The 13,188-nt window shown below is 39.4% G+C and overlaps 1 protein-coding gene across 1 annotated transcript in view; it reads right to left on the reverse strand.

The window, feature by feature from the left end:
• The window catches only part of LOC107649491 (endogenous retrovirus group K member 6 Env polyprotein-like), a 43,076-nt gene extending 32,182 nt beyond the window's left edge, over positions 1-10,894 (reverse strand). Inside the window, exon 1 of the mRNA XM_016423663.2 lies at positions 9,371-10,894. Within this exon, the coding sequence (XP_016279149.2) occupies positions 9,371-10,894 (1,524 nt within the window). The remainder of the gene's footprint in view (positions 1-9,370) is intronic.
• Positions 10,895-13,188: the final 2,294 nt, after the last annotated feature.

Genomic DNA, 13,188 nt, shown 5'->3' on the forward strand with positions numbered 1-13,188 from the left:
TTTATATACAAAGTAGAACAGAAAAGAAAAAAAAATTATATGTGACTGAATATTATGTTCAGGTTGCTTTTTAAAAGATCTAATATATTTAATATGTTACTTTCAAAACTATCCTTTTTGTCTGTGTTTCCTTCCAAACTCCCTTCTGTGTTTTCTTCTGTGGATTTTTAAAAATGCTCAAATGGGCCTCTTCTTTCTTTTTTTCTTTGGCAACATTATCCTTAGTTCTCGTCTCCTTTGAAAATGTATCTTGCAGGGGGCAGCTAGGTAGCTCAGTGGATTGAGAGCCAGGCCTAGAGACAGGAGGTCCTAGGTTCAAAGCTGGCCTCAGACACTTCCCAGCTGTGCAGTCCCAGACCAGTCTCATAGTCTCTCCACTATGCTTAGACAGTCTGACAAGATGGAGATAGTTTGGCTCTGTCCATCCATGAACAATTAATATTTCTATAATTCTTTAAATCTGACTTTATTTGTATAAAAAGGGAAGGAGGGAAGGAGGGAGTTACTTGGAAATTTAATGTAGTAAATAAGTTTAAAATTTTAATTAAAAAAGAGCTAATTTCTATATCTGCTAACCAGAGATTTGTTAATCCTGTTCATAATGGATTCATTTTGAATCTTAGTGATTCTTAGTGATTAGTGAAACTGTTTTGCATTATAAGTATTCACAAATCATCTATATTAGAAATCTTCCAGCAATTGAAGTTTGAACTCATTGATTTATAGTTTGCAGAAATTAACTTATTCTGTTGTTGAAAATCAGGGCAATATTGACATACACCATATTGACTCCAAGATGGAAGGTAAGGGTTTAAAAAAAAGAATTAATACGGTTTATGGGTTCCAAGGCAGAAGAGTGGTAAGGGCTAGGCAATGGAAGTTAAGGGACTTGCCTAGGGTCATGCAACTAGGAAGTATCTGAGGTCAAATTTGAACCATGTTGAGACCTGGCTCTCAATCCACAGAGCCACTCAGCTGCCCCCAATTTTTTTCTCAAATTTTATAAAACCAAACAAAAAAAGCATTTCCATATATAAAGAAAAAGAAGATAGTACACAAATGAAATCACAAATCTACTAGATGTTTAGCTTACTTTTCTTCATATCTACATAACAAATCCCAACCACAAATGTCCTAACCCCTCTCCCCCTCCCACCTCACAGAAGATAATGGGGAGACCAACATATACATATAAATCATGCTGTACCTTTCTGTTCATTTTCTGGAACTAACATTCACAGTTCATTCTTCCAGCATTAATTCTGTGACTGTGTATAATATTCTCCTGGTTCTACTCACCTTGCTCTTCATTATCTCCTGTGGTTCTTTCCAAGTTTTAAAAAATCATTCTGCTTGTCTTTTCTTTTTATACAGTTAGAATTCCATCACAATCATATACTATAGTTTGTTTACCATTCCCAGTTGATGGATATCTCCTCATTTTCCAATTCTTTGTCATCATAAAGAGAGCTATAAGTATTCCATAACATATGGGTTCTTTTCCTCTTTTCCTGGCTTCCATGGGAAATAGACCCAGCACTGGATCTAAGGGTATACACAGTTCTCCAGAGCTCTGGGTTTAATTCCTAATTGTTTTCCAAAAGAGTTGGATCAGATCACAGCTCCACCATTTTTCTCATCCCCTCCAACACTTGTCATCTTGTTCTCTTATCATTCTAGCCAGTCTAATATGTGAGGTGATATCTCAGAGCTGAAGTCAGTTACCTGATTTCAAGGGTGGTACAGTGGATAGTGTATCTGCTCTGGGATCAGGAAGACTCATTTTTCTGAGTTCAAATCAATCCTCAGCTACTTACTAGCTCTATGATCCTGGACCAATCACTTCACCCTGCTTATCTCAGTTCCTCATCTGTAAAAAGAACTGAAGCAGGAAATGGCAAACTACCCCAGTATCTTTGCCAAGAAAATCCCAAATGGTATCATGACAAGTCAGAAATGAAAAATGACTGAACAATGCTGAATATTTCAAATCCCAACTCTCTTATTTACTCCTTCTGTGGCTTTTGTCAAGTTACTTAAGTTCGTAGGCTTACGTGTTTTTTTAATCTATAAAATTTAGGGTAGGAATATTGTATATCTAAAATATCTTCCAGGTTTAGACCTATAGTTGTAGCTAAAGGATCCTATTAATAATTTGCTAGATCCTTTTGAAATCTACATGCCACAAATCTAGGGAGTATATCAGGATGTACCTGGCTTTCTTCTTCCTATCTATTCTGAATTTTCTAAGACTACTTCATCACTTTCTCTTAGGTTTCCCATTATCTCTACTTTAGCAGCTTCCTTGTCCTTATTGGTTAAAATAAGATCCAAAATAGTAATTTCCCCATATCATTTAAAAATATTGAAGTTATCATTAAGTGAGATGTATTGTGAGAAGATATCAGAAACTTTCTTGCCCTATTAATGCCTCCTACAAACAACCAAAAACAACTCCATAGAATCAAACCTAAAAGTGGCAAAAACAGACAGGAGTTTGGAGTGAAGCTGAAGAACCTGGGGAAACTAAGGAGGAAGGTTTCTGACTTCCCTGGCCTCAGTCCTACTGTAATAAACCCTGGGGGCAGGAACACAGCAAACAGAGTAGAATCAATATGATTATTCCTGGGAACAGGAAGAGGAAACTCACCTTGTTTGCCTATATTCTGAGGATACCATTGGAATCCTCAGACAGAGGGCCCTGGGAGTAGCTGTATCTGTTGTCCTCTTGGCTCCAGAGATCTCCTCTGGTCCATAGCTAGGGATTGAAAGAGTGGAAACTTTGGAGTCTATGGGTGCTCAGGTCTTGCTTTTAGTAAAAGAGGGACTTTGGAAGTCCAAGGAATGTGGACTGGATATTTGTTCTGTCCCAGACTGAAGAAGTAGGAAAGGAGTAAGGAAGGAGCACATACCCTGTGACTTGTAAACCTTGAAATTTCTCAGACTTGTGAATGTTAAAAATTTCCCCATTGGACTGGGAACATTCCCCATTTTGATGAGAAAACTCCTTGCTATGGAGGGAGGACCTCTACTCCACCCGTATTTAAGACTACTTTAGGGGAGAAAAATCCTTGCTAAACAAAGAAAGTACTTGGACCCATGCTTATAATAAGGCAAGGAGTTCTTTGAGCCATGCCTGTTTTTTAGAATTGATACAATGAGATGCTAGGTACCTAAAAGGATCGGGCAAGTTTTCTCTTAATGAGATTAGTTGACTCAGCTGTGTTTTCACTGGTTCAGACTAACTGAGGAGATTAGTCGACACAGCAGCATTTTTTCTGGTTCAGACTTACTGAGGAGATTTGTCGACTTAGCAAGAATTCAGATGGGCAGTCCTTTGGAAAACGTCTACAGTGATTGGTAGATGTAAGGACTTAGGGGAGGTGACATAGGAGAAAAATCCCTATATAAGAAAAAGCAAAATCTCTTGAGAGAAATCCTTTTGGAGGATCTCTGATGAGGATCACTTGGGAAGAATCTCTTGAGAGAGGCTCTGGAGAAGGGAAGCTCTTGGAGGACAATCTCTAAGGAGGTCTCACTGGAGCTCCTCTGAGGGGACTCTGTCCCTCTGGAGGCTCTGGAGAGAGGCCCTTTGGAACAGTCTCTTTCTGGAAGGCTCTTTAAGGAGGACTCTGGCTGGAACTCTCTGGTGAAGTCAGCTGAGATGGAGCTGGCCTGGTGTCACTAGAATCCTTGCTTAGACAGACCTTGTGGTGAGTGTTAAAAGACTGACTGACTGATCTCTCTCTCTTAAGACTCAGGTCTAGGCCATGTTGGCTTAAGGCCCTTCATACTTATTTCCTTTCTCTCTCTTTCTCTCTTTTCTTTAATTCCACATTTGTATTAATTAAAATCTCTATAAAACCCAGTTGATTTGGATAATTGCATAATTGGGAATGTTTCCCTGGCGACCACCTTATATTTGATTTAAAAACCAAGACACTGTAGTGAAACATATTTTCTGTGGTCAAATTTACTTACCCTCTCTTATATCTATCACAATTTATATCTTCCACCATTTTAACTCACTACATTTTATAATATGACTCTTTTAACTGTTACAGTTTAAGGCCTTCAACCATTTTAAATCTAACAGACTGTGGTTACTAAAGGCCTAGGACCCTGTCAAGCTGTGGTCACTCCCATTATAGAGGAGTCCCTGGTTGCTGCCACAGGGGCAGGTGGACTGGTTGTTTTTAGTAACAGTGGCAGAACTGTTCAAGGCCTGTGGTCAATCCTAGACTAGGAATTGAGTAGAGGACCAAGGATTATATCAGACCCTAGACTATGAAAATTGGAATAACTAAATAGGACCAAGATAAAAGCAAACACAAAAATCCTGAAACCTAAGGTTATACACTCCAGCACAACAAAAACCCTGGGAGTTCAATAAAAAGCCAATTATTAAATCTATTAGCCCAATCACTAAAGTTATAAAAAATAAATAAAAATGAGTAAGCAAAGGAGAAATAACCAAACTGCTGATAGCTATTATGGGGACAGAAAATATATCATCAGCTCAAACTCAGAGAACAGTGAAGTAAAAATACCTACTTCAAAAACAGCAAAGAAATCAATAAATGACCACAAACTTAAAAAAAAGAGTTTTTAGAAGTGCTTTAAAAAGAACTCAAAAACCAAATGAAAGAATTTGAAGAAAAATTAGAAAAAAATTAAGGGCAATGCAAGAAAATCAAGAAAAGTATGGAAGAAAGATCACCCAAATGGGAAAAGAGATCCATCAACTCATGGAAAAAAATACTGTATTAAGAACTAGAATTGAACAAAGAAAATTAATGATTTTATAAGACAACAAGAAATAATAAAACAAAATCAAAAGAATGAAATAATAGAAAAGGATGTGAAGCATCACCAAAACAACTAGAGACAATATAAAAATTGTTGAACTCCTATAAAGTTATGATAAAAAAAAAGAAATATCCAAGAAATCATCAAGGAAAACTGCCTAAAAAATTCTAGTATCGGCGGGTAAAATAGAAATAGAAAGAATACTCTGATCACCATCTCAAAGTGATCCAAATATGAAAAACAAAAACAAAACAAGGAACATCATTGCTAATTCCATAGTCCACAGGTAAAGGGGAAAATACTACAAGCAAAAAGGAAAACTAATCGAAATACTGTGGAGTTACAGTCAGAGTAACATATGATTTAGCAACCACAATATTAAAAGAACACAGAATATGGAACAAAACATTTTGTGGAGGAAAAGAACTCAGCTTATAACCAAGAATAATGTATCCAGCAAAGATAAGCATAATTATCAAAGGTAAAAAAGTGGATATTTATTGAACTAAAAGAGTTTCAACTATTCCTGTGGAAAAACCAAGAACTCAGCAGAAAAAATTGATTTATAAGAAACATAAGAAAGTGAAAGAAAGACTCATCATAAGCAATCCAAAAGGTCATATTGTTTGATTCTGGTAATGGGAAAATGTTATCTATGGCCCTGGGAAATGGCATTATTGCCTGAGTATTTTGAAGGGGCATGCATGAAGGAAAGTCTTGAGATTGAGGTGAATTTAATAGAATGAGGCAAAATTGTCATGGAATAGATCAAGAGGAGGTAGGGTAGAATGACTGTCTCATCTGGAGAAGTATGAATGGAGGAACTGACTTGGAGAAGGGGATTCACATAAGAGTTAAGATAAAGACAGAATCAGGAAGGGAAACATTTTTTAAATGTATAGAAACAGGAGGGAAGGGGGATAGGATAAAGGAGAGCCTGGGAAAACGAGTACATATCAAGAAACTAAGTTTTACTTAGTACATATAAGGAACTAAGTCAAATTTACAAAAAATCAAGTCATTTCCCAATTGACAAATGGTTAAGTGATATGAATAGGCAATTTTCAGATGAAGAAATAAAAACCATCAATAATCAAATTAAAAAGTGTTTTAAATCCCTCCTGATTAGAGAAATGCAAATCAAAACAACTCTGAAGTACCACTTCACTTTTCTTAGATCATTAGTGGACTGGCCAATATGATGGTAAAGGAAAATAATAAATGTTGGAGGGGATGTGGCAAAATTGGGACACTACTACATTGCTGGTAGAGTTGAGAACTGATCCAACCATTCTGGAAGGCAGTCTGGAATTATGCCCAAAGGACTTTAAAAAGACTACATGTCCTTTTTTTTTCTGATGGGACAACAATGGCTTAGAGAGCATAAATATTCTGGAAAAGTCTTACTTCAACATTCATCATACTATGGAGATAATCCTGCTTTTCTGAAATTTTGTGGTATTGAAACAAAAGTTCTACTGTATATGATCAAGTTGGAAAGACCTGGTTTTGGAGAGTATGGTACTAGCAATAGATTGTGTCTCTTGCCTAAGGACAAATTTTGTTAAATATAGTCCTGGTCATGTATGTGTAAAGGATAATTTATAGTTATGACTTAAAATCTAAGTTAATTTGGTCACCAGGGAAAATCCCAAATAATAAAATAACCAAGTCAGCTGGAAATTATGGTGATTTTAATTATTATATATAGAGGGAATTAAGGAGAAGAGAGAGGGAGAGGAAAGAGTTAATTTAAACTGCTCTGGCTTAGGCTGAGCCAGGCAGAAGTTAAATGCCTTTGCCAAAGAAGCCTCCCTTGAGAGTCAAGGAAAGGGAAGTCAGTCTTATCACTCACCATGTGACCATCTCAAGGAAGCTGTCTGAGTGAGCTCCTCCAGGCTGAGTTCCAGGATCGAACTGGCACCCAGGCTGATAACAGGAAGTGATTAGCCAGATCCACCTCTCTAGGGAAAGAGCATAAAGGGAGGAAGTGATGTGCCCTATATAGATGGTTTTACATCATTTTCCTTCATCTCATCTATACCAATGGTAGCCTAGCTTGACTTAGGACAGCCCAGGGGTCTGTCAGATGTTTCTGCACATGTATATCAAAGGCCACCCTCCTAGATACTTAATCCTTAAGTATGGGTACAGACATGCGTGACCTTGTTAGACTAAGTAGGGTGGAGCAATGTAAAGTTCCCAAGACATCCCTGATCAAGTATCCCCATTGTTACAATCAGGAAATAGCTAAATCAAATCTTTTAAAGTACGGTCTGAGTAGGGTTCAGTAGTTTTAAAATCCACATATGTTCTCTGAGGCCCAAGCAGTTTAAAGTGATCAAATTAAATGCTGATATGAAAATGGAGAAACAGCCCTAATATTACATTGCTAGAGCAGCCAGGAATTTTTTTTTTTAGAAAACAAGATGGAAATATACATTAACAGTTATAAAGCTGTTTGTGCTCATTAACCAAGGGATCCTATTATGAGGGTTATGCAACCTCCCGGCCTGCAAGAGGCTGCAATGGGGGGGAAGAATTTGAGAGGATAGAGATAGAGAAGAAGTTTTTACCCGCGAAGGGCGTGAACGGGCCGACTTTAGAGATGTGAGTAACCGAGTCAGTAGGCGAATATTATTTGTATGAGCCACAGCTAAGCTCCGACCACTGGGTGTGAATATTCAGGCTGAAACCACCCAATGATCCTCTTTTAACACCGTACCGGTCAGAGGATAAAGCTAGTGCAGATGGAAAGGAGACTAGGAACTACAAGAGGTAGATAATGCTAGATAGCATTAGGAGAAAGAGAGGAAGTAAGGCAGGCCTGGTCTAAGGACCATGCCTTAGTAAGGCAGGCCTGGTCTAAGGACCAGGCCTTAGTAAGAAAGATAGAGAAGAGGGACAGGGGAGAAGTTGCTACTTGCCAGACCCGGGAATCCTGAACCAGTGGGCGGAGCTTAGAGGAGCTGGTTTATTTATAGTCATGCCAGCTCAATACATATTGAACAGTTATATGATACCTCAATACATATGGATGAGTTATCTGGGGTACCCCTATTGGATAATACAACCTATGACAAGGTGAAGGTGGGGTTTTACTCCTCAGGTGAGTGGGACACAGGAAAGCAAGGTTTCGCGCCTAAACTTCAGCCATGCTGGCAATAAAGTTCATTGCCATGCACATAATGGCCATGTGCTCACTCACATTCCTTGCTTCCCCACAACGTCTAGGGCTGGGCTGCTACATCTCCCCCTTTTTGTTTGACACACAAATGAATAGAGTGATATCAAAATGTAACTCAACACACGCTAAATATAAACACACTGGTGCACAATCATAACAATTCACAGTGAGAAAATCAAACCCGATTATAAAACTCAAATATAAAAATCAAGTGTGAACCTTTTTTTTTTATCTATGTGCTTAACAAAATAATTATATAAAATATAAAATGTCAAAGAGAAAAATAATTTCCATAACACTGATCCTGGTTTCATGAGGTAGAAGTTCTCTGTCTGACAAGATAGGTGCTTCAGTTAACTACGTCACTCTTCACCAGTCAGAACCATGAGAAGCTGTCAGATCTCATCATGATTAGCAAAACTGACCTCCTCTGGACCTGAAGGATAAATGCTTTCCTTCTCTTGAACTGATTCTGCATCTTTGGGATCTATCCGCTCTCACTGCCAGATGCCTGCCACCTAAGAAACTGGTTGGAAGGACGATGCCAGGACCTCCAGTGACTGAGGGCGTCAGTGCACTATGTCTCTGCATTCCCCAACCTCAAGCATCCATTTCACATGGAAAATGCATCACCGTGGCTTAGGCTGTCTGGTATTCATCATGATTCCCGTTGCATGCAATCAGACATCACTCTCCAGAATGGTCAACTGAAAATTAACAATTTCTGTCATGTTCTCATGCTTACTGACCGTAAGGTGACTGTAATTCTAGAAATCTTGGCACCTTCATAATTCTGGATCAGAGCATTAACAGTACCTTCTTTATGCTTAAAGTTCTGGCCTTAATAGTGTAAAAGAAAAAATCAAGGTTGATCAATCAAGAGTGACTTTAAAAAGTGTCCTCTAAAATATAAATACTGATCTTAGAGCAAAATACTGATCTCTGTAAGATTTCTTAGAAATACTGATCTCTATAAGATTCCTCTCCCTTTTCTTTTTGATCGTGTGGTGGGAGAGATTCCTTTAAAGAAAAAACATCCTCTCTGAACAATTCAGGAGGGACAGACGTGTGACATAGCAAACATGCCTTCACCTTCTCAGTATATATCAAAGATTGGAATGTAAAGTATCATTATACTCTGGTCTTTCATAAAACGGTTGTGTTCAATTCAACATTTTCAGGCACCAATTGCCTATTGTGATAAGACCTTGCCAATTCTGGCAGTATGCCTCGAATGTAGGCTCTGTTTTTACAGCTTCTGCTGCAAAGTATAATCAAACCAATAGCCAATAATATGAATAAAATGATAGTACCAATGCTGGTTAAATTAGCTCTACCAAACCAATTTTGGGGATCTAGGGAAGATAAAGTTGCCTCCCAATTTGCAGCTATATTTGCAGCTTCATTCTCATATACAATTTGGTCTAATTTGTTGATCTGCTGTTGCAACTTAATAATGTCCAAGGTGCTGTTATGACTTCCCCAAGCACCCTTGATGTGCTGAACGACCAGTTGCCATTCATATGACACGTTATCATATGGCAACGGAGTAATACAATAACCCGTTTGATTGTAATGACAGGGATAAGTAATCCTTGTGTGTAAAGCTTCAACCTCTTTACCTAACCAAAACACAGCATCTTTTAAACTGTCCAGCTCATCTCTGTAAGCTAAGTCAATACTCTGCTGAGTGTGCCATAATTTGGAAGAGTTAGACACCACTTCCTGTATGAACTCATGGTTCTGGATAGAGGAAGTTAATGCCAATGTTGCCGTGGTTAGTGATGTGATCATGGCAATTACTGAGACTACGGCTCCTACAAGTGCAAAGACCATTCTCTTGGACCTATGTATAACCATGTTAAATGCCTTTTGAACAATGTGCACAGTAGGCGTAGATGCCCACGTCTCTGTCAAGTTGACAGGTACCCACATTAAAGGTGGATGATACATAATAGCAACATATGAATCTTGGTGTTTAGGACTAAGACATTGATGTAGTCGGCATTTTGTGCAGTTGATCTCATATAGACCTTTGTCATTTTTAAAAATTCGAAGGTTGTTACCTACTAGCATTACATAAGGAGCAAAAACACATGCTGTGACATTGATGTGACTGTCATACTCAAGATCAAGTCCTGAGTTCTTCACCTTGACCTTAAACTTGTATATCGGCTGCGTGGCAGCCACTATCTTCCACTGCGTGTTCTGTATTGGACCTGCTTCAATAGCAAGTCTAGAACCAGCCATGTCTACCTCTAGTAAGTCCTCAATTTTCTGAAAATTCTGACATGGCATGTGCCATTTCTCATAGTCAGTGTATTTGTCTAACCGTGTCAGTTGTTCAGAGCGACCACAACGTAACCTGGGTGCCCAATTGTAAATGTTAAAGTCTGTGGTTGCCGGCATCTTAACCTTTCTGGGAACTCGGACAGAACAATCTGTCCATGGCAACTCCTTTTGTACCGTGCCTATCTGATTTGGACATAGGTACTTGTTAGCAGGGTGTTTAGGTTGGAACGTCTTACGTGCTAACTCATCTCCCATTCCTATCACACCCATGCCAACCCCTACATAACTGTTGTCAGTGGCGTTTTTGACAATCCACGCTTGATGTCTGCGTGGTACACAGAAAGAATTACCAATAAACGAATTTCTAAAAGACATACAAAATGGAGGATACACAGTAGATCCTGAATAATTGTACAGAGCCCCTTCAGACTCTAGAGGAACACGTTTGGCTAGAATAGGGTGTGGTAGCCAGTCCGTGTTGTTAACATATACCAGAGGGGGCTTGTCCATCCAAGTTAACATTCTCAAAATAGGAGGTTTGGGCACGATGGACCAGTAGACTTCAGCATGACAGATGTTCAGCAAAGTCAAAAGAGTGACTGTCATCAGAGTAAATGTAATGTCAGTGTTCAGAGTGCGTGCATTCACCAGTGTTGCCTTCGATCCCGGTGCCCTGCGCTTGACCATCAGGTAGCTGACTGGAGACAGCAGCGATGCTCGTCTGCTTCTCGTCCTGGTCTCGGGCAGCCGGTGCGGTGCTAGACTGGTGAGCCTGCTGCTCTGCTCCCCTTGCATCTGGAAGCGGTCCCTTCCACGGTTTGAGATGCTTACTGGGAGTCCAGATCTCTCCATTATCTGTGGAAACACAAGCATAGCCTCGACCCATCGTTATTAGCCTGTTCGGCCCTCTGTAATCCTTGTCTCCTGGCAATCTCCAAAAAACCCAGGGCTGCTGCACCGTGTCCATTGTATCATGACACTCAAAATGCGTCTGCATAGGTGTAGCATTCAGCCCTTCTGGGATGGAGAAATGATTGAGAGTTAAAAGTACTATCCTTAACAGTTTGTTAGGGATAATAGGTTTGGGTTTAGAGATGTCACCTTCATAAATTGTCAGGTACTCTCCTTTTTGTTTTTGTATCTGGTTCTTGAGAGTCCTGTTAGCTCTCTCCACTATTGCTTGACCAGTGGAGTTACCTGGAATTCCAGTTTTGTGGTTTATATTCCACAGTTTGCAAAATTCTGCAAACCTTTTGCTGGTATATGCAGTACCATTGTCAGTTTTTATCTGACTTGGAATCCCCAAATGCGCAAATGCTTCCAGCAAGTGTGCAATGACATGAGAAACTTTTTCTCCCGTTTGTGCCGTGGCCCATATGACCCTTGAGTATGTGTCAATTATCACATGCACATACTTCCACCTTCCAAAAGGAGCATATTGAGTCACATCCATCTGCCAAAGCTGGTTAGCTTTGAGTCCTCGTGGATTAGCTCCTGGGGGAAGAGGTGTAGAGGAGAACTGGGCACACGAGCTGCATTGCTGGATTATCTCCTGTGCCTGTCTTTTAGTAATGTCAAATTGGCATTTGAGAGATTTTGCATTTTGGTGCAATAAAGAATGTGATCTAACTGCATCTTGAAAAGCAGATGCCACTAAGGTATCCACCTTAGCGTTTCCCTCCGAGAGAGGACCAGGGAGGTTAGTATGTGAACGAATATGTGTTATAAAAAATTTGTTCTGCCTCTGCCATATCACCCTCTGGGTGGTACGGAACAAGAGATATAACTCTTCATCAGGTACAGGTTTAATCTTTGCTGTTTCCAGCGAATTAACCAAATTAACCACATATAATGAATCACAGATTATATTACAAGCTTGTACTACATCCCTTAGCACACTGCGAACTGCAGCTAATTCAGCTTTTTGTGGAGAGCCATAAGTAGTGTCTAATAACATTGTACTATCCTGGACTACAGCTCCTGCTCTCCCATGTTTTGATGCGTCCGTAAAAACGTTCACAGCATCTACAAGAGGATGCATGGATGTCATTCTTGGAAAAATAATAGGAGTCAATTTTACAAACTGCAGTATCTTATTAGCAGGAATGTGATTATCTATCTGTCCTGTATAATCTGCAAAAGCAATTTGCCATGGCAAAGACTGTGCAAATAAATTCTGAACTTGCTCTCTTGTTATAGGCACATGAATTGTACTAGGATCTATGCCAGTTAACTGTCTTGCCCTTTTTCTGATCTGAGTTATCAGTAAAATGATAAGTTCTAGATAGCTAGTGAGGGATTTAGTTTGTTGATTGGCTAAGTGAATCCATTCTATGATGTGTTGATCCTGATGTAAAGCACCTGTGGGAGTATACCTGGTCTGTAGAACAGACGCTATTAAAGGTAATGATGGATCAATTCTATACACTCTGGCTTTTGATACCGCTTCTTCCACTACCTTTAACTCCTCCTCCGCTTTGGGAGACAGTGTTCTAGGGGATGTTAAAGCAGCATCTCCCTTTAAGGTGGCATACAGGTGTTCTAACTGTCCTGTAGAGATTTTTAGAAAAGGTCTGAGCCAATTAATATCACCTAATAACTTCTGGAAATCATTCAACGTATTCAGGGAATCTCTACGAATCTCAATTTTCTGTGGACGGATCTCTTGATCATACACTAGTGTTCCTAGGTACTTGTAAGGGGGCGTGGTTTGAATCTTTTCCTTAGAGATCACCAGATTCGCCGCCGTTAAAGCTTTGGTGGCGTCTGCGAGCAATATCTCCACTTCGCCACTAGATGGCGCTGCTAACAGAATATCATCTACATATTGAATTATGTGACATTTCCCGTGTTTCTGTCTAACCTGTTCCAGTGCATTAGCTACATATTTCTGACATAAA

Source organism: Monodelphis domestica, chromosome 7 (assembly GCF_027887165.1).
Source record: "Monodelphis domestica isolate mMonDom1 chromosome 7, mMonDom1.pri, whole genome shotgun sequence".
In the NCBI taxonomy this organism is placed as follows: Eukaryota; Metazoa; Chordata; class Mammalia; order Didelphimorphia; family Didelphidae; genus Monodelphis; species Monodelphis domestica.